Source organism: Bos grunniens, chromosome 24 (genome assembly GCF_055505025.1).
Source record: "Bos grunniens cultivar Pamir isolate PY7600 chromosome 24, Bosgru_T2T1.0, whole genome shotgun sequence".
Taxonomy (NCBI): domain Eukaryota; kingdom Metazoa; phylum Chordata; class Mammalia; order Artiodactyla; family Bovidae; genus Bos; species Bos grunniens.
This window is the reverse complement of record NC_141188.1, coordinates 59,351,816-59,373,788: the sequence shown is the minus strand read 5'-3', so window position 1 is coordinate 59,373,788 and position 21,973 is coordinate 59,351,816. Positions and strand designations below refer to the sequence as shown.

At 45.0% G+C, this 21,973-nt stretch overlaps 1 protein-coding gene and 1 long non-coding RNA gene across 8 annotated transcripts in view; both read right to left on the bottom strand.

Moving 5' to 3' along the window:
* The window catches only part of MALT1 (MALT1 paracaspase), a 68,400-nt gene extending 56,684 nt beyond the window's left edge, over positions 1–11,716 (bottom strand). For 5 of the 6 annotated variants that reach the window (XM_086373657.1, XM_086373658.1, XM_086373663.1 and 2 more), the window contains exon 1: positions 9,794–11,716. In XM_086373657.1, coding sequence (XP_086229783.1) covers positions 9,794–10,068 — 275 coding nt within the window. In that variant the 5' untranslated portion in view covers positions 10,069–11,716. The remainder of the gene's footprint in view (positions 1–9,793) is intronic. The other variant, XM_086373659.1, reaches the window with a different exon arrangement.
* Positions 11,717–14,408: 2,692 nt separating this feature from the next.
* Positions 14,409–21,973, bottom strand: part of LOC147346357 (uncharacterized) — a 107,124-nt gene continuing 99,559 nt past the window's right edge. For both annotated transcript variants that reach the window (XR_015154135.1, XR_015154136.1), the window contains one exon: positions 14,409–15,697. This is a non-coding gene — a long non-coding RNA (uncharacterized LOC147346357). The remainder of the gene's footprint in view (positions 15,698–21,973) is intronic.

Genomic DNA, 21,973 nt, shown 5'->3' with positions numbered 1-21,973 from the left:
TCAAACTAGACCGGTGACATCCTCAACCCCTCAGTGAAACTGGGAGGCAAGTGGCAGGGGCAGCTGATATTTCTACAGAGACTGTGAGGTCTAACCTGGCAGGTCTTCTGAATCCCACCTCCAAGACTTACTGGCCTGAGAACTGCAGGTGGTTTTAAAGTTTAAGATTGCTCATTTGAAAATGATGTTCACCGTAACTCAGAGTGTGATTGTGGTCATTGAATCATGGGGTCTGGCACATGGTCAGTGGCCCATAATTTTTTTCTTGCTTGCTTTCCTTTTGGGTTAGACTGACATAATATGTAGCTTCTAACTAAAATGTAATAAATGACTTGCAAAACAGTAAAACAAACAAACAAACACTCAATAAAATTTAGCTCTTATTAAAAAAATGGGAATATTAAAAGAATACTAAGATTAATTTCTCAGTTATGCTTATTTCTAAAACTGTTTTAGCTTTTCCTTAAAAAATTTTTTTGAGGAGCTACTGTTTTGGTAACCTGAAGGTATCCTCTAAAGCTTACTATCACTAGTATTCTAGCTAAAAATTTGTATATTTAATACTCTATCCTTGCTAAGCTATTTCACATCCTAAAAGATGATGCTGTGAAAATGCTGCACTCAATATGCCAGCAAATTTGGAAAACTCAGCAGTGGCCACAGGACTGGAAAAGGTCAGTTTTCATTCCAATCCCAAAGAAATGCAATCCCAAAGAATGTTCAAACTACCGCACAATTGCACTCATCTCACACACTAGCAAACAATGCTCAAACTTCTCCAAGCCAGGCTTCAACAGTACGAGAAATGTGAACTTCCAGATGTTCAAGCTAGATTTAGAAAAGGCAGAGGAACCAGAGATCAAATTGCCAACATCTGCTGGATCAAAGAAAGAGCAAGAAAGCTCCAGAAAAACATCTGCTTCTGCTTTATTGACTATGCCAAAGCCTTTGACTGTGTGGATCACAATAAACTGTGGAAAATTCTGAAAGAGGTAGGAATACCAGACCACCTGACCTGCCTCCTGAGAAATCTAAATGCAGGTCAGGAAGCAAGTTAGAACTGGACATGAACAACAGACTGATTCCAAATAGGAAAAGGAGTATGTCAGGGCTGTATATTGTCACCCTGCTTATTTAACTTATATGCAGAGTACATCATGAGAAATGCTGGGCTGGAAGAAGCACAAGCTGGAATCAAGATTGCCAGGAGAAATATCAATAACCTCAGATATGCAGAAGACACCACCCTTATGGCAGAAAGTGAAGAGGAACTAAAAAGCCTCTTGATGAAAGTGAAAGAGGAGAGTGAAAACGTTGGCTTAAAGCTCAACATTCAGAAAACTAAGATCATGGCATCTCGTCCTATCACTTCATGGCAAATAGATGGGGAAACAATGGAAACAGTGACAGACTTTATTTTCTTGGGCTCCAAAATTACTGCAGATGGTGATTGCAGCCATGAAATTAAAAGATGCTTACTTCTTGGAAGAAAAGCTATGACCAACCTAGACAGCATATTAAAAAGCAGAGACATTACTTTGCCAACAAAGGTCTGTGCAGTCAAAGCTATGGTTTTTCCAGTAGTCATGTATGGATTTGAGAGTTGGACCATAAAGAGAGCTGAGTGCTGAAGAATTGATGCTTTTGAACTGTGGTGTTGAAGACTCTTCAGAATCCCTTGGACTGCAAAGAGATCAAACCAGTCAATCCTAAAGGAAATCAGTCCTGAATATTCATTGGAAGGCCTGATGCTGAAGATGAAGTTCCAATACTTTGGCCACCTGATGGGAAGAACTGACTCATTGGAAAAGATCCTGATGCTGGGAAAGATTGAAGGCAGGAGGAGAAGGGGACAGCAGAGGATGAGATGGTTGGATGGCATCACCGACTCGATGGACATGAGTTTGAGCAAGCTCCGGGAGTTGGTGATGGACAGGGAGGCCTGGCATGCAGCAATGCATGGGGTTGCAAAGAGTTGGACACGACTGAGCAACTGAACTAAACTAAAAACTAATCCTTGTTAAAATGTCAACAATAATGTTCCAAGTCAACTGTTCCCAGTTCTGGAGGCACAACCTGAAGTCCATGGTGAAATCATAAAAGTAAGGACAATAAGACTGTCTTTTACTCTAAGACTGTCTTTCCTATTTTTAAGTGTCAAAGTGTCCTTTCTTTTACGAAATAATGGTAATTGTGATGATTGCAAAAACAAAAGCTGAAGATGCCTGTCAATCCTCTATTTTGTAAAGTGTTTTTGTACTAGTCCAGGTAATGCCTGAAATAAGGAACCAGTATTGGATTCAACATAAGTATTACCAATTTTTCAAATAATTATAATATGAAATTTATAAAAACAAGGATGCTTTATGTGTAACTTTATGATTCATAAAGGTTATCAAGATCTAAGAAATAAAGATGTCATCTTGTCAAATGCAGCCAAATGATGCTTTAATTAATCTTTATATTGATATGGAGAGAATTAAAAACCATTTAATTCTCCCTCCCACCCAAATGAAGAAAAATCACATTGAAGCAGACGACAACTTCTCTTTCAATACAAAAGGCATTGGAGAAAAACAAGGTGCTCTATCTCTTTTCCTTTTACTGATTTTTCCACATGGGCACCAGCTATCAGCTAAGATGAGGTCTATATATACTCAATATTTCTTTCCTTCCTTTTTTTAGTTACATTCCTGTAAGGCTGTGCTTTGAAGTGGTTTCTACCAGCCCTAATCTGAAATTTCTGATTTAATTAAAAACACTGTTTTCTTACTGAAACAAAAAGACTTTGCTTAAAAAAAAAATCTGTATTTTTTTTTTCAGATAATTATAGATATTTTTATTTGGTACTACCAATGCACCAAGTTGTAATTTCTTTAAGGTTAGTTGAAATGTGGAATTGGAAACCTCTGAACTTTTTTTTTCAATGAACTTTTTATATTGTTTAATGCAGACACATTTGGTTTACCTTGTTCTTTTTAAAATAAAACTATATTTTACTTTTAAAAATACGTAATCAAATAGAACATATTCTACACCGTTCAGGGTACAAACCTTAGTACTGCTTTTACAGTCATTTGCTTCTCTTCTTGGTACATTTATACTTTAGAATCCTTATTCATTAATTCAATAACTACTTATTACTCACCTAAAACAGGCCATTTTTGCCAGGGATTGAGACTACAGCGGCAAACAAAATCCCCCATCCTCCCAGATTTTTCTAGAGAAGAGGGACAGAGGTCTGTGTGTTCATCCGTCCTGTGGTCATAAGTGTTTTGGAGAAAAACAAAGCAAAGCAAGGGGACAGGTAATGCTAGAGTGGATGGAGGAGATGATTTTAAACAGTGTGATCTGAAGAGACCTCACTGAGGTGACCTTTTTTTAAAAAATGTAATCAATGTTATTTGTTTTTAAAATTTTCATTGAAATATAGTTGATTTACAATACTATGCTAGTTTTAGATAAGTGATTCAATTATATGTAATTATACAACTATATATTCCTTTTTACATTCTCCTCCATTATTATAAGAGACTGAGTATAGTTCCCTGTGCTATACAGTAGGTCCTTGTTGGTTATCTATTTTATATATAGTAGTGTGTATATTTTAATCCCAAACTCCAAATTTACTCCTCCTTCCTTTCCCTTTTGGTAACCATAAGTCTGTTTTCTACATCTGAGAGCCTATTTCTGTTTTGTAAATAAGTTCATTTGAATAATTTTAAATTAAAAACTTTTTTTGTCACTTTAAAACTTCTCATTTTATATTGGGGTATGTTCTTTTCATTTTTTGTTGTGGTTTTTTGGCCACACGTGTGGCCGTGTGGAACCTTAGTTCCCTGACCAGGGATTGAACCTGTGCCCCTCGCATTAGAAGTCTGGAGTCTTAACCACTGGATTACCAGTGGCTTATAGTTCATTAACAATGCTGTGTTTCAGAGGTACAGCAAAGCGATTCAATTATACATAAATATACAAATATATATTTCTTTTTTTTACATTCTCCTCCAATATAGGTTAATATAACATACCGAGTATAGTTCCCTGTGCTATATAAGAGCTCCTTGTAGATTAGCTACTTTCTGTATGATAGTATATATTTAAAGCCCCAAATCCTAATTTATCCTTCCCTCCTTTCTTCTTTGGTAACCGTAAGTTTATTTTCTTTGTCTGTGGGTCTACTTCTGTTTTTGTAAATAAGTTCATTTGTATTATACTTTTTAAGATTCCAGATATAAGTGATATCTGATATCATATGCTATTTGTCATTCTCTGTGAGAAGGTGAGTTTTAAGCAAACACTTGAAGAGATAAAGGCAAACATCTCAGGCTGAGCAAACAGCAAGTCCAAAGGCCCTACAGTTTTCAAGGAAGGGCAAGAAAGCACGTGTGACTAGAGCAGAGCCAGGAAGGAAGATGTTTTTGGGTTGGCCAAAAAATTATTGGGGTTTTTCAGTAACATCTGCCAGAAAAATGCAAACGAACTTTTTGGCCAACTCAAGAGCTAACCGGGAGTTAAACAATGTTTTTACTGAGACAGAGAAGTCAATGGGAAGGCTCTGAAGGAAGGGAGGATGAGACCTGATTTAATGTTTTCAAAGAAGGATTCTTCGTGCTCTGAGAATAGACTGGGGTGGGGAGCAAAGAAGGAGTAGGAGAAGTTAGACGGCTGCTGGAACAGCGCAGATGAGAGGGAACAGTGGCCTGGCCCAGTGTGGTCACAGAGAACCCTGCGTTCCAGACACACACTGGAGGGCTGGCAGAAGGCACGTGCTGACCCAGTGGATGAGGCAGGGAGAGGTGGAGTCAGGAACAACTGCAGGTTTTGGCCTGAGCACCTGGATGGATGTAGCTGCCCTTCGCTGAGATGCAGGAGAGAAAGGTTTACGGCGGAGGGTGTGCTGAGTTCTGGATGCGCTGCATTTAAGATGCCTATCAGTCATTCAAGAGGAGCGCTGCACGGACGACCTGCACTGGGAGATCACCAGTGGAAGTTCAAGGCGAAGACACGGGTTGGAGGTGTGAAGTGAGAGCAGTGAACCTAAATATACATCTGTAAAGCCATGAGACTTAAGGATAACACCAAGGTAGGCAGGGACTAGATGAAGAAGTGCGGATCAAGAGATACAATGCCGGAGCCCTCAGGCATTCCAAAACCCGGAGATGAAGAGGCAGAGACCGAAGAGATAGGCAGGAAATCTGTCATAAAGTGCTCGGGGCAGGATTTTATAGCTGAAAGAGCCCTTTCCATACTTATGGCAAATAAGCAGTGGCTGACTGCCTTCCCTGGTCCACGTCCCACAGCCCCATTTCTAAGCTCCCTTCTTCTTGGGAGTTTACACGGCATTAGAGCCTCCTGAGAGCTCTACCACTTGGGGGCTAGAATGTTCCATGTCTCCCACAGGATTCACTAGCTTGGGCAAGGTGCTCAGAACCTGTGCTTATCTACACTGACAGCAGACGGTGTTCAATATTAGCTGAGTGTGGTGAGAAATGGAATATTTCCAGATGTCACAGTCATCAGCAATTGCAGCCACCAAGGAGGGTGTGCTGGTGAGCCCTGAGGGGACTCAGGAAAGGATACCTGCCATCTAGCAGCCACCAGACTGCAGGAAAGGAAGCTCAGGATGAGGAAAACACAGGACACTGGGCCCAGGCAGCTGAGGTGCATATCAAAGGGATCACTTGGCTGAATCCAGACTCCTGCATCTTCCCATACATCTTGCTGTGGCTGTTTAGTCACCAAGTCATGGGTTCTTCGTGATCCCATGGACTACAGTCTGCCAGGCTCCTCTGTCCATGGGATTTCCCTGGCAAGAATACTAGAGTGGATTGCTGTTTCCTTGTCTAGAGGATCTTCCCAATCCAGGGATCAAACCTGTGTCTCCTGCATTGGCGGGCGGACTCTTTATTGCTGAGCCACCAGGGAAGCCTTCCCATAGATAAGAAAGCGCTAAATTCCATAACTTGGGACATTTGGTTGTCTTTAATTTACAATAATCTTTTCATGTTCATACTGCCTGCCCTTTGTTGCAAAACTTCTATATAAGCTAGCTCCTTCCCTCGTCTCCTGGGAGCAGTTTCTCAGAGCCATCTGAAATGCTGTCTCCCAGACCAGGGTCCTCATCTTGCCTCCAAATATAACATAACTCACAATGCTCACGTTGTGCATTTCTGAAAAGTCAACACTGGACTGGAACTAGGGCTGGGTTTATATTTAAGGCATGCCCATATGTACATGGTTTGGGGAAGCTGAACTATATGCAAGGATTCATCCTGAATCACTAACAACCATCTGGGAACATTCTTCATTCCTGATGGTCAGTTGAGAAAGAACTCTTGTGGCTTATTTATTAAATTCTTATCTGGTCTGAAGCAAGTTGTATAGAGGAAAAAGGTGAAAGAAACAGAACAGGCAACCTTTTGGGGTTCTACGTCTGTGAACCAGCGACTGCGAGGAAAGCACTGCACATCCTCCGGGAACTGCTATCGTTTGGACTAGACTCACTGTAGTTCCTGGGTTTGACACTAGAGAGAAATGCCTTTAGGAATTTTTACTATTAAAATCATAGATGCTCTTTTGCCATCGGTATGAAAATAACTTTAAAATGGCTAAACAACAACAATGAAAATAACTCTTTCAGTCTTAAAAAGAAAAAGCATCTATTTCCCAATAGAAAAGCTGTTATTCCCCAGCTTCCCAAGTTCTCAGGGCTAACCTTTTGTTAAGTCAGTTTAATTCTTTTGATCTCAATAGGTATCTGGGCTTAATGTTCTCCAGTTCTCCAACCTTCAGGGTGGCCTCCACTTTCCCCAGCACAACTAACCTACTCTGAGCTAACCTTCACCATCCTGGAAGCCTGGTCTAACTCCATCTGTCTCCAGCAGACTTCCTACTGTGAAATCCCCAGTATCCACAAATTTATGCCCTTTGCAGCTTGTCTCCTCTGGCTGGGCAACTGTCCTCTCTCTACCCTCCCTTCACCAGAGAAGTGGCCTCTGATTTTTCCATTAGTTCTCAAACAAAGTGAATATCATTATGTAACAAAATTTAACTGAAGGCCTGGGCTTCCCAGGTGGCACTAGCAGTAAAGAATCCACCTGCCATGCAGGAGATACAAGAGACAAGGGTTTGTTTCCTTGGTCAGGAAGATCCCCTGGAGGAGGGCATGGCAACCCACTCCAGTGTTCTTGCCTGGAAAATCCCATGGACAGAGGAGCCTGGAGGACTACAGTCCAGAGGATCAGAAAGAGTTGAACATGACTGAAGCAACCTTAGCGCGGATGTAGGCAACTGAAGGCTTGGGGAGGAAAACTGAACACCTGACGTCAGGTCAGTCAGTCAGTCAGTCGCTCAGTCGTGTCTGACTCTTTGCGACCCCATGAATCACAGCACGCCAGGCCTCCCTGTCCATCACCAACTCCCGGAGTTCACTCAGACTCACGTCCATCGAGTCAGTGATGCCATCCAGCCATCCCATCCTCCGTCGTCCCCTTCTCCTCCTGCCCCCAATTCCTCTCAGCATCAGTCTTTCCCAATAAGTCAACTCTTCGCATGAGGTGACCAAAGTACTGGAGTTTCAGCTTTAGCATCATTCCTTCCAAAGAACACCCAGGGCTGATCTCCTTGCAGTCCAAGGGACTCTCAAGAGTCTTCTCCAACACTACAGTTCAAAAGCATCAATTCTTCGGCGCTCAGCTTTCTTCACAGTCCAACTCTTACATCCATACATGACCACTGGAAAAACCATAGCCTTGACTAGATGGACATTTGTTGGCAAAGTAACGTCTCTGCTTGATGTCAGCTAAGCACCACTTTTTGATTCGATCAGTTGTTTCATCGGGGCAGGGCCTTACTGAGGTTCTTCTCTGTCCTTCATAGCCAAATAGAGGAGTGCTCACTTAGGAGAACCCTTTATGCAAGGCTAGAGGCTTCCTTCGGAGAAGGCAATGGCACCCCACTCCAGTACTCTTGCCTGGAAAATCCCATGGACGGAGGAGCCTGGTGGGCTGCAGTCCATGGGGTCGCTAGGAATCGGACACAACTGAGTGACTTCACTTTCACTTTTCACTTTCATGCATTGGAGAAGGAAATGGCAACCCACTCCAGTGTTCTTGCCTGGAGAATCCCAGGGACGGGGGAGCCTGATGGGCTGCCGTCTATGGGGTTGCACAGAGTCGGACACGATTGAAGCGACTTAACAGCAGCAGCAGCAGAATATAGGAGTGGGTAGCCGTTCCCTTCTCGAGGGGATCTTCCCAATCCAGGGATTGAACCCAGGTCTCCTGCATTGTAGGCAGATTCTTTACCAGCTGAGCCACAAAGGAATCCTAAGAATACTGGAGTGGGTAGCCTATCCCTTCTCCAGAGGATCTTTCTGACCCAGGAATTGAACCAGGGTCTCCTGCATTGCAGACAGATTCTTTACCAGCTCAGCTACCAGGGAAGCCGAAGCCTTTATGAGTAGAAGCTAAATGTTTGACATCTTTTTTATCTTCTGAAACTTTCTGCCAAAATTGGGCACTTAAAAAACATAATTTCGCATGGGTTTTTGCGTGAATTTTCCTCTCTCAATTCAGATTTATAGAATGTCTAAGAGAAGTTCTATGTGTGACACATAGAATCTTAACTAACAGTTCCTGTTCTCAAGGAGTTTATAGACATGTACAAATAATTACAGTACAGAAAAAGTTTAGTCATGAGAGGTTAAAAAATTGCTAAGGGATTCAAAGGCAGACCCAAATCATAACAGTGATCTTCCCAAGTGTGCTCTGGGAAACCCTACTGCAGTTCCTAAGACCCTTTTCACAGGATCTCCAAGGTCAAAATTTTTCAATACTACTGAGATTTTATTGATCTTTCTCACTTATTCTCTCAGAAACGCACATTGGAGTGTCCAGTGTTACCTGATCTGTGACAGACTGCATGTCGGAGCTCACAAAAGATGCTGGTTCTCTGGGATTAAGATAAGACATTCAAGAGATTTTCAAAGTGCCAAACAATGCCACTTTCCCTAACATTTTTCGTCTTGGAAAAGTTTGTTTTTCCATAAAAACATGTAATTTCTGTTAACATGCAATAAATTTTCTTTTTAAATATTAAAAAATTCTGAACTTTCATTTCTAATATGGTAAATTAATATCAATCTATGTTTGTTTGCATGTAACATACAGAACCCACTCCATCTTTGGGGTCTTCAATAATTCTTAAGCGTGTAAAGGAGTCTTGAGAGCCTGAAGTTCCAAGAAAACGGTCTTACTTACACTTGAATGTTCACGGTGGAATCAAATGGGTTTGCTGGAGGAAGACGGGGAGTTTAGTTTCAGTCTTTCCCACCATCCTTCTTCTCTCGATCTTAAAGCCTCACGAATTCCTTCATCTCAAACCCTTCACCTTTGCCATCTCTCTACCTGCACGAACCCTACCTAACTTTCCTCGGGTCTTCATCTAGGTCTGCGCATTTGAAGATCTCTGGAATGACCGCCCTAACGTAATGGTCCCCAGACACCTTTCCTGGTATTCTTGGTTAACCCCGATCTCTTTCAGCTCAAGAGGAGGAGAGTAGGAAAAGGGTATGGACGACCGGAGTCCAACCTAGAACCTCTGTGCGTCCAGAGTCTCCGCCTGGAAGGCAACTCAGGTTCCCCCACCCCTTCCCATTGGCGGCCCCTGCACCACTCGCGCGGCCCCGAGGCTCCCCAGCCCTCCATCGCCGCGTCCGCCCCAGCCCGCGGCCCCCCGCCCCAGCCCGCCTCACGTGACCCCGCCACCCCCCGGGGTCCCGGGGCCGCACCTGAGCCGGAGGCGCCCCCGACTCCCCGCCACCTCGGCCAGCCTCCTCCATCCCCGGCCCTCGGGCGCTCGGTCCAAGCTCCCGCTGAGCCTCCGTAGCAGCGGCTCCGGAAGGCGGTTGAGGGTCGCGCCGGCTGCCGCGGGGAGCGGCGGCCCCGAGGGCGCGGCCGTCGGCGGAGACGAGGTCAGGGGCGGCGGGGCCTGCAGCAGCTCCCCGCACAGCGACAGGTCCCGCGCCGGCGATCCCAAGCCGGCCGCGGCTCCCGCCGGCCGCATCGCGCGCCTTCCGCTCGCCGCAGCGCTGCGGAGGCAGGGGCGGAAGGACGAGGCGGAGGGCGCTGAGCGGAGCTCTGAGGAGGAAGCGCCGATGCCCGCCCCGCTGAGACCGGTTTGCCTGAGGGAGCCCGACGAGCCAGCGGCGCCCGCCGCTCCGGGGGCGGGGCCGCCCACTGCGCGCGTGCGCGCACCTCCCCTGCCCTCCGCACCGCCTCCCTGCACCGCCTCCTCAGCGCCGTCGCCGCGGAGGCGCGCCCTTCAAACGCCGGGGAGGTGGAGTCGGGGCTGGGCTGGAAGGGCCGGGTCGTGGCAGGTGGAGGAGGAAGCGGCGGAGGAACCACGCCTGGGCGGCTCTACTACGACGAGGAAGCCTGCGGCGTAGGGGCTTCCCAAGGCTACCGGAGGAGGAATGCTTCACGTCAAGGAGCGAGCGCGCGGCTTTCCGTCGCCCGGCCGGCTGCTCTCCAGAGGCGCGCTCGGCTGACTCAGTGACACCGGCGCCCGGGCTGGGCCACCTCAGCGAAGGCGTCCTCGTTTTCGGCTTAGATGTGTATGGCAATGCTGAGGGAAGTAGGGCTAGAGATCCAGACAGATACTTAATGGAAATTGTCTGAAATCTCTGCCTAGACTTAAAAAAAACAAAAAACAACCTGGGCTGTGGTGTATTTAGTTAGATCTTGGAAATGATTTTTAGCAGGAATCATCTGGTTTCCTCCGAGTCAGACTGCCACCCACAAACGTCCCAAATCAAAGCAGGCAACTTTGGATGCCCTTCCCTGGAAGGCTCCAGAATAGATGAAATGACAAACGTAGCGGGTACCTGCACGCGCTTTCCCTCACTTCCAGGCCATTGCCCCATTGAAAACTAGAGAGTAGTTTGGGACAAAAGCGAGCCCGCAACTTAATGAAGTGTGACTAGCCAGGTAGCTCCCAGACAGTAGGCTTCCTGGTCTAATTTCTTGTGGTATTAACTCTTGCATCACACGGGACAGCAGGATTTCCCGTAGCAGTAATTTGGACACCCAGGTTCTACTTTGTCAGCGTGGTTGCTCCATACCGTCTCCATCGTATTCTGTTGTCAGTATGCAGTGATTTTTTAAAAGTCAGAGTAGGTTCAGAGTTCAGAATGAGGTATAACGACTAAGCTACAACCTTTGAATCCAAGAAGACATTCTGGATTCTAGTTTTATGACTTTTAATAAGTTACTTAATTCACCTCATCTGCTAAAATGGAAATGAAAGTATAATAGTGTATGTCTCACTCTTTGCCCAAACCCAGGTATACAAGGCGTGATCAGGGAAGCTGGAAGAAAATACAAGGAGCAATAGGAGCTGCAGACATGTTTTATTTGCAGTGGCTGACCCGGCCAGAAGCCAGACATGGACAGTTCCCCGGGCTGTTTCAAGTGGTGCTTATGTAAGTCTACAGAACAAAGGTGGCATGTGGCCAAGCAAGTACATCATGATGCCCGTGGGCATTGCTATAAATGATGCCAGCTGTTACATAACCATGCCAAGTCATGTTTACAGAACATGGGAGAAGAGCGAGAGGATGTGGGCAAGAGAGCCTGACCATCACCATCTTGGCTAATTGCTGTTTCTCTACAGTATATATAGAGTTGTTACCACAATTAAAGGAGTTGATGTATGTAAATCAGTTAACTCTGCTTAGCATGTTGTCGTTGTTCAGTTGCTAAGTCGTGTCTGACTCTTTGCGACCCCATGGACTCAGCACACCAGGCTTTCCTGTCCTTCACTATCTCCCAGAGTTGACTCAAACTCATGTCCATTGAGTCAGTAGTAGATTATAAATGCTGGCTGTTGTTCTTACAAGTGCAAATGCTTGTGTCATACTCAGTTAGACATGGTAAACTTTTTCCAGTTACTTCTAGTGTCTTCTGGTTTTGTCCTCAAACAGTGAAAAAATATTAGAGTGTATTACTTGCAGGTACCAATTATGGAAATCAATTCTTTGGTCTTTATTGATCTCATCATTATTGGTTTAGTCCTCTGGCTTTTAAACTTGAGATTCAAGGGAGTTTTTAAAAGTGTGCCACATGCAAGTGTTTGCTTGTGCACCTGCATATTCATTACCCTGTGAATAACCTGGCCAATCTGATTGAGTATATTTTATCCAATACACCCAGCTGGGTACTGATAATGTCTGTAACCTCCCACCCCCTCCCCTGCTTCTCCTCTCTGCCCCAAGACAAGTGCCTCCCTCGTTTCACTCTAGTCAGGGCCCTGTTTTTCACCTAACAAGTTTATATCCTAGGCATTCACCCCATCCATCATCCTCCAACCTGTACCTTGGACTAACATTACATTTTATAACTGATCTTTTCCACCTCCCAATCAAATGTTAATATTTTTTCATGTAATTTCACTCCTAGGGTTCTCTTATGGGGCATGGTGGTACAGTAGAAAAGAATGTGACCTTTAGAGTTAGCCCTGAATTTGAATTTTGATGCTGCCAGTCATGAACAGTGTGACTTCAGGCAAATTACTTAACCTCTCAGCTTCAGTTTCCACATTTGTAAAGAGTGGAAGATAATAGTACTTGTTTCAAACAATTGTTATGAGAATTAAATGAGAAATAATATGTATGCGTAGAAAGTGTCTAGGAGAAGTAGATGCAGTTTTATAGTGCTCTTAAAGTTGCCACGTTAATTTTGGGAAAAACATAGTAAACAGTAATTCAACTGCCTTTTCTGTATCCGCCATTGTATTTCTATAAAGACAGGAGAAAAACAGAGCGGGGATCTGACTTTTCAGTGCCTCTTGGACATTCACGCATGTTTACAGATGATGTACTTGGCAGCTCTTCCTCGGTGGTGGAAAGTGACTCAGGGCTTTGTGAATCCAGACAATTTGCAGGAAGCCTGTGGTTTCATTCTATAGAAATCCATTGATGTCATCTTTGAAACACAGATCTGGAAGATGACATAATTTTTTTTCCTTTATACAATTTGACTAGGGAGTGTACTCTAGCCAAAAATGCCAGAATGCCATCATTTTATATCTGGACAGATTTTCAAAAGGTCCTGGGATCCATATATGACAGGAAAGGAGACTTAACTGGCTTCCTCATCTCTGGCTTTATTCCATGCCCAGCACCCTTTGTGACCTCTGACTCATCCTCTGAGTTAAGTCCATGCAGTCTACCCTCTGACACAAGTTTCTCCACTTTCCTTGCAGCCCCTTCTTGCCACCATCTCCTAAAGGATTGGGGGGATTTTCCCATTTCAGTTTCAGCTTTGGGATAGCAGCTAAGTATGCGTTAATATTCCATAGCCTTCCTTCATGATGAAACATCCATGCCAGAGACTACATTCACTTGTCTACATTCATTCATTCACGAATATTTATTCAGTACCTGCCTTGTGCCATGTTCTGGCCCAAATACTGTTAAAGGATGGTTTTCGTTTTGTTTTGTTTTTATTAAGCCTGCATTTTTTAAAATAGAGCGGTATTAGATTTACAGCAAAACTGAGAGGAAGGTGCAAAGAAATCTTATGTATCTTCTGTCCTCACATATACATAGCCTCCCTCATTCTCAATATGGCCCATGAGCATGGTACACTTGTTACAACTGAGGAACCTACACTGACATGTAATAATCAGTCCGTAGTTTACATTAGGGTTCAGTCCTGGTGTTATATATTCTGTGGGTTTAGACAAATGTACAATGATATATTTGCACCATTATGGTGTCATACGGAGTATTTTTTACTGTCCTAAAAATCCTCTCTGCTCTGCTTATTCATCCCTTCTCCCTCCCAACCCTTTGTAATCGCTGGTCTTTATTCTGTCTCCATTATTTTGCCCTTTTTCAGAATAGTCCATATAGTTGGAATCATACAGCCTTTTCAGATTGGCTTCTTTCACTTAATATGTATTTAAGGTTCCTTCGTGTCTTTTCATGGCTTGGTAGCTCATTTCTTTTTAGTGCTAAATAATGTTCTGTCATCTAGATGTACCACAGTTTGTTTATTCATTCACTTACTGAAGGTCATTTTGGTTGTGTCTAAGTTTCGACAACTGTGAATAAAACTTCTGTAAAGATCTCCGTGTAGGTTTCATGTGGACGAAAGTTTCCAACTCCTCTAAGTACCAAGGAGAGTGATTGCTGGACCATTGGGTAAGAGTGTGTTTAGTTTTGGAAGAAACTCCAGACCATCTCCCAAAGTGGCTAGACCCTTTTGCAACCCCGCCCGCAATGAGTGAGGGCTCCTGTTGCCGCATAAAACCTGGCCAACACTTGGTGTTCGGGTGTTTCAGATTTTGGATGGGTTTTTTTAAAAAAATAAGAAACTTAAAACCATGACTCTCAACAAATGTGCAATGAACACAAGTCAAAGATTTTATTCAACACATTGGTGAATGAAGGAAACAATGTATAAACTCAGCAGGGGTTGAAATGTATTAGCTTAATAGACGCAAAGCCGCTTCTTCCACAGTGGAGGGGGGAGATCCATTGAACCTTCCCCGACAGAATTTATCTGTTTATAATCAAGAACTATTTGCATTAGTATCAGTTTTCTGCAACTTCTGTCTCTCAGAGTTGCGAAATACCTTAGTCAAAGGCAGAGATAACCCAGATAGATGAGCTAGTTAGGATACCCATTACGTTTTACATCTTTGTTAATTCTTTCTTAGAGTGGTTAGAGTACATGCATTCGTGCTCAGTCACTAAGTCGTGTCTGACTCTTTGTGACCCCATGTACTGTAGCCCACCAGGCTCCTATTGTTTATGGGATTTCCCAGGCAAAAATACTGGAGTGGGTTGCCATTTCCTCCTCCAGGGGATCTTCTCCACCCAGGAGACACTGAACCCGTGTCTCCTGCATTGTCAGGTGGATTCTTTACCACTGTGCCACCAGGGAAGCCCGTGCTTAGAGTACAAGGTTGACTGAATACAATCTCTGCTTATGGCAAAGAAAGGGAGTAGTGAGTGAGTAGTCTGTTGGCAGCAAGAAGGAAGACTGAAAATACGAAGGGGAAGGTACCATGTGGAGCATTAAGAGAGGGGAAAACAGAAACAAAAACTCCTCACATACAAATGAATTCCTAAGAGGCTGTCAGCAGCTAGTTTAGCAGCACTGTATGAGATGGAAGACATTCCCATGTACAACACACTCCCATAGACATTGCCGCTTTCTCCTTCCTAGTCAAGAAAACATATCTGAGCAATAACACCAAGTATCATAGATACGGCATTACAACAGGAAAAGTCTGGAATCAGGTCTAATTTACTCTCTCTAATGCCAGTCATTTAGCTTCTTTATAATTTTGTTTATTTTTGGCTATGCTGGGTCTTCGTTGCTGCGAGGGCTCTTCTCTAGTTGGGGCGAGCAGGGGCCACTTTTCGTTGCAGTGCACAGGCTTCTCACTGCAGTGGCTTCTCTACTGGCAGAGCGTAGTTCTAGGGTATGTGGGTTTCAGTAATTGCAGCATGTGGGCTCAGTTGTTGTGGTTCCCGGGCTCTAGAGCACAGGCTCAATAGTTGCGGCTTAGTTGCTCCTTGGCAGGTGGGATCCTCCCAAACCAGGAATTGAACGCATGACTTCTGTATTGGCAGGCAGATTCTTTACCACTGAGCCATCAGGGAAGCCCAATCATTTATTATCTACAAAGCAAATCAGAAGCGCTGATACATCAATGATTAGCACTAGCAAATCACCGGGCATGCATTTCAATGGAAGGTAGGGACTGCAATTGATGTGACGTTTCTCATGGCCGTGAGACACTTTTTTGGGGTTTTCAAAAGGGTGCTATGTTAATCCACCCAAGTCTTTTGACTTTGTGACACTAACAATCGCGTTGGACTGTGATGTAGTTTCTGAAGAAATTAATCTAATAATATTTACCAACTATTATACTAATCAGTACTCTCTTAGGTTGTATGAGGAACACTGTTGGCCATAGCAGTATTCATCTCATAAGGGCATCACAGTTCCTCAAAAAGTTAAACATAGAATCATCATATGACCCAGCAATCACTCTTCTGGAACAGACCCAAAAGAATTGCAAGCAGCAAGTCAAACAGATCCCTGTACACCAATATTTGTAGCAGCATTATTCACAGTGAACCAAAATGTGGATATGGCCCAAATGTTCATTAACAGATGAATGGAAAAGCAAAACATGCCACATATATACAAAGCAATGTAAGGTAGCCTTAAAAAGGGAGGGATTTCTGACATATGCTCTAACATGGAGGGACCTAGAAAGCATTATGTTAAGTGAAATATGCCAGAAAGAGAAGGGCAAATATTGTATCATTCCATTTATAGAAGGTCCCTTGAATAGGCAAATTCATAGAGACAGAAAGTAGAATACTGTAGAGGTCAGCAGAGCTGGGGAAATGAGGAGTTATTGCTGAATGAATGTCAAGTTTCTCTTCAGGATGCTGAAAAAGTTCCGGAAACGGATAGTGGTGATGGTTGCACAACGTTGTGAATGGACTTAATGCCACTGAATTGACAAGTGACAAGTGGAAGTTGCTCAGTCGTGTCCGATTCTTTGTGACTCCATGGGCTACAGTCCATGGACTTCTCCAGGCCAGAATACCAGAGTGGGTAGCCTCTCCCTTCTCCAGGGGATCTTCCTAACCCAGGGATCAAACCCAGGTCTCCCGCATTGCAGGTGGGTTCTTTACCAGCTGAGCCACAAAGGAAGCCCAAGAATACTGGAGTGGGTAGCCTCTCCCTTCTCCAGGGGATCTTCCTAACCCAGGGATCAAACCCAGGTCTCCCGCATTGCAGGTGGATTCTTTACCAGCTGAGCCACAAAGGAAGCCCAAGAATACTGGAGTGGGTAGCCTATCCCTTCTCCAGTGGATCTTCCCAACCCAGGAAGGGTCTCCTGCATTGCAGACGGATTCTTTACCAATTGAGCTATGAGGGAAGCCCACTGAATTATTTACTTAAAAAGTTAAAATGGTAAACTTTATGTTGTATGTGGTTTACACATACACACTAAGGAAACTTAGAAACCTGAGAAACTTTAAAAACATACTGATACCTGGCCACAATCCTCAGAGATCTGATTTTAATTGGTCTGAGGTCTTCTTTAGTATTTTTTTTTTTTCTTAACAGTAGTTCTAAAAGTCCCTCAGGTAATTTGACTGCACAGCCAGCTTTAGTCTTCAGGGTGGTAGTATACAGCCTCGACTACACATTAGACGCACCTAGGGAGTTTTAAAATATATTGGTCTGAGTCTCACACGCACAATTCCAATTTAATTGGCTTGGCGATGCTGCCTGGTCCCTGAGAATTTGTTCTTGAATTTCCCATCTGTTTCTAATATGCAGCCAAGGTGAGACCCACCACTCTGGGAGAGTCCAGGATCTCAGCCTTTCATTCCACCTTTGGAGAACTAGCACTTCCGTTTCCGACAGTGATGAAACCAAGGGCATGGTGGGAAAGGATCTTCTGATGAGTCAGAGGGCCAACTTCTTCAAGGCTACTTGATTCTTTCTCTTTCCCTTTACAGTCAGAATGTTAAAAGTAGGAAAACAGAGCAAACCAGCAGAGAGTCCAGGAGAAAGAGGTCCAACTATTTGGCTCACTCCTGAGGGAGAAAGGCTCTTTATTCTTTTAGGCATCTGGCTCCTCCCAGCTTCTAACATGGGCACTAGCCCCCCTGCCCAGCCCAGGTCCCACTTAGATTCCTCCCTCTCCCCAAGAGAGCCTCAGAGCTGACCTATCTGGCCAACATTCCAGAGAGCCAGAGCTGTTAAGAGTATCTCGATCAAGGGACCTTCGCCCTGGAACTGTCCAGACAGTCCATTGGATAGGTTCGATCCCTGCTAGGGGAACTAAGATCCCACATGCCGTGTGGCCAGGAAATCAAAACATAGAAGCAATGTTGTAACAAATTCGATAAAAACTTTAAAAATGATCCACATCAATAGAATTTTTAAAAAATTCTATAAGCTTTTCACTGAGCAACTCATGAATTTTATTAGAAAACTTCAGTAAATATATAAAGATATAGATACTATCTGTATATAGATCAGAACACTCAGGCTCCTAGAAGTTTTTATGGTATCTTAGTAAAGATAAATAATAATTATTTCATAGTAAAGGAGAAGGGGGCGACAGAGGATGAGATGGTTGGATGGCATCACCGACTCAAGGCACACGAGTTTGAGCAGACTCCGGGAGATGTGAAGGACAGGAAAGCCTGGCTTGCTGAAGTCTGTGGGGTCGCTAAGAGTCAGACGCGACTTAGCGACCGAACAACAAAGACAAGTGAGAACAACGTGAAGTGCAGATGGGGTTGTCTGAAGAACACGACACTTGTCAGAGTCAGCGCTAAAGAGCGCCTTAGCAGACTTTGGCCAATAGCTGCAATTTCACATGAGAGCCTTGTGGCCTAAAGACGGTTTCTCTCTCTTCTTAAGCCTCTGCCATAGAAGTTCTCAAAGTGTGGGCCTGGGCCCGACAGCATCCACTTTTTAGCTATGCAAATTCTCGGGCCCCACGCCAAACCTACTGAAGAAAACTCATGGCGTGGACCCCGTTCTATCACCTGAACGAGCCCTTCTGGTGAGTCTGATCCACGCTGTCTGAGAACCAAACCCCCACACTTCAGCTTTAAAATAACTTCTCTTAGATCATTTTCAGCGACACAGAGAATTACTTCCTGTTTTATGTCTAAATTTATCTCTGTAAAGCTTTGCAGGGCGTGGCATGCAGTCTGCACAAGGGCAGAGGCACCTTCACGGGTAACAGTGGAGAGTGGGGTTCAGCAGAAGCGGGATATGCAGACAGGGTTGGTGGTCGGCAGGCCAGGGTGGGACAAGAGCTGGTCTTTGCCCCTTCCCATTCCCGCTCATCGATAGCTTCCTGGACCAAGATCTACTCCAAAGAGGAGTGCAGCACAGCTCATTTGGGGTCTGGGTTTCAAAGACAAGTGACTCTGAGTCGAGGGGGCACAGAGTGCGGATAAATGTTAGGAGAAATACGGGAGAGACGCGGGTGTCTCATGGGCTGATTGACACCGTTCAGAAGTGGTCTGAATAAAGCGACCCAGAAGGGAGAAGGTTTCAGCCCTCCGGGAGCTGAGCACTGACAAGCTGAAAAAGCTCCAGATGACTGGCTGTGGTCCAGGGCAGGATTCTGCTGCTCCCCGTCCACTCCTGCCAGCCCAATGTTAGGGGAGAAGCCCAGGTCCTCAGGCTGCCCGAGGGATGGGGATTCAGGATGCCAAGGGAGCCATCTAGGTGGCCTGTGTTTCTGAGGTCTTCACCATGCTCTTTGGAAGGACTGCTCTGTCTTCCTGGAGTGGCACTCTCTTCTCAGAAATATTGCTTTTCAGCACATGGTTCAATGGGAGCCCCCAGTTTCTTACCAATTGGCTTTCTTAATTTACCTAATGATTGGCTGGAGCTAGGTATGATCCCCAATATTGGTCAGTCCTGGGGATTTTTTATTTTATTTTTTTAATTGGAGTATAGTTGCTTTATGAAGAAGGAAATGGCAACCCATTCCAGTATTCCTGGCTGGAGAATTTCATGGACAGAGGAGCCTGGAGGGCTACAGTCCATGGGGTTGCAAAGAGTCAGAAATGACTGAAGCGACAGAGCAGCCATAGTTGCTTTAAGTCCTGGGGATTTCTCTCTCTTTTAAAAAATAATTTAATTAATTTATTTATTGGATGTGCTGAGTCTTCACTGCTGCGAGGGCTTTTCTCTAGTCGTGGAGGGGGGAGCTACTCTCCAGGCTTGGATGTGCTGAGTCTTCACTGCTGCGAGGGCTTTTCTCTAGTCGTGGAGGGTGGGGCTACTCTCCAGGCTTGGATGTGCTGAGTCTTCACTGCTGCGAGGGCTTTTCTCTAGTCGTGGAGGGGGGGAGCTACTCTCCAGGCTTGGATGTGCTGAGTCTTCACTGCTGCGAGGGCTTTTCTCTAGTCGTGGAGGGGGAGCTACTCTCCAGGCGAGGGGCGAGGGTTTCTCGCTGCAGTGGCCCCTCTGGTTGTGGAGCGCAGGCTCCAGGGCCTGTGGGCTCCGTCGTTTTGGCTCCTGGGCTCAGTAGTTGTGGTGCTTGGGCTTAGTTGCTCCGAGGCATGTGGGATCATCCTGGACCAGGGGTGGAACCCGTGTCCCCTGCATTGGCGGGCTGATTCTTTACCACTGAGCCACCAGGGAAGCCTAGTCCTGGGAATCTCTGACCTTTGACTTGATGAAGAGGGTCTCCGGCTCTCTTAGTTGGCAAGCCCATGAGGTATGAGTCAGCCCTCCTACGGCCGTGTCCCTGCCAGCTATGGGGAAGAACCCGTCCACAGAGGGAGAGATTGACCTTGAGAGAAGCAGCAATGAGAGATGGAGAAAGCGGCACTCCCACCTTGCTTGTGGTTGTCCCTGAAGCCCAACTCACACTCACCTTTCCTGCACTGCGGTTGGCTGAGCTGACAGATTTTTCCCTTTTTGCTGTGGGGGAAGGGAGAAAAACTTTCCTTCTACCCTCTTCTGTTCTGTACCTGGGGCCTGTGAATTACACTGGTAAACAACAAATGAGCAGGAGAAAGGGTTTGTTTCCAATGCACATGGGAACCATCAAAGGAAATAGCTGGCCTCTTAAATGGTTAAAGAATTATAAACCTAATTTAGTGGAAGAAAGTCTTATGGGAAGAACAAACAAATAGGCTTCTTTGGAAAGACAAATGGGTTTTAGGAAGAGAGATGGGAGATGAGAAAGTTTGCGACAGTGCTTCTTTACACAGGTATGAGTGGCCTTTCTTGTTCTTGAAGCACACACAGTGACACACAGGGACACAGCCGTCATTATAATACACAGTATTTGCACTGCCCTAAAAATCTGTGCTCCAGCTGTGTACCTGCTCCACCCTCATCCCTGGCAACCACTTCCTTGTTCCTTCTCTGGAGAAGGGAATTGGGTTAGATTTTATTTGGCTTCTCCCTTGTTGGGGGTACGTCCAGCCTGAAGAGGAATTTATGGGAGCCTTATTTCCCAGAAGTTATTGCTTTTAGCCAGATAAGGAAAGTTCCTTATCTGAGGGCTTTTTTTTTTTTTTTGCATCTGTTGAATCTCAAATGTAGCACCATATACCCCTTGTACCTACATGTATATAGCTTCCCCCGTTAGCAACGTCACTCATTAAAATGACACATTTGGTAGAATTGATGAACCTGTACTGCTGCGTCATCATTATCCCAAAGTTCATGGCTACTGCTACTGCTAAGTCACTTCAGTCGTGTCCGACTCTGTGTGACCCCATAGACGGCAGCCCACCAGGCTCCCCCATCCCTGGGATTCTCCAGGGAAGAACACTGGAGTGGGTTGCCATTTCCTTCTCCAATGCATGAAAGTGAAAAGTGAAAGTGAAGTTGCTCAGTCAGGTCTGACTCTTAGCAACCCCATGGACTGCAGCCCACCAGGCTCCTCCGTCCCTGGGATTTTCCAGGCAAGAGTACTGGAGTGGGGTGCCATCGCCTTCTCCGCCAAGGTTCACAGTTTACCGTAAACTTCCCTCTGGCTGGTGTACATTCAGTCTGCAGACTCGGGCTTCCCAGGTGGTGCAGTGGTGAAAGAGCCTGCCTGCCAACATGAGAGATGAAAGAGATGTGGGTTCAGTCCCTGGGGCGGGAAGGTCCCTTGGAGTAGGAAATGGCAACCCACTCCCGTTCCTTGGACAGAGGAGCCTGGTGGGCTACAGTCCAGGGGTTTGCAAGCTGTCGGACATGACAGAGCAACTAACACTAAGACACAAATGAATGAGAGTTCCTGTTGCCCCACAAGCAGGCCAGAACTTAGTATCGTCTGTGTTCCAATTTTTGGTCATTCTAATAGGTGTGTAATCGTTCTTTCTAAAATTACGTCATCTGCTTTATAAATCCTTTATTAAGTATTCTTGTACCTCTTTAGAGCTTAAAGT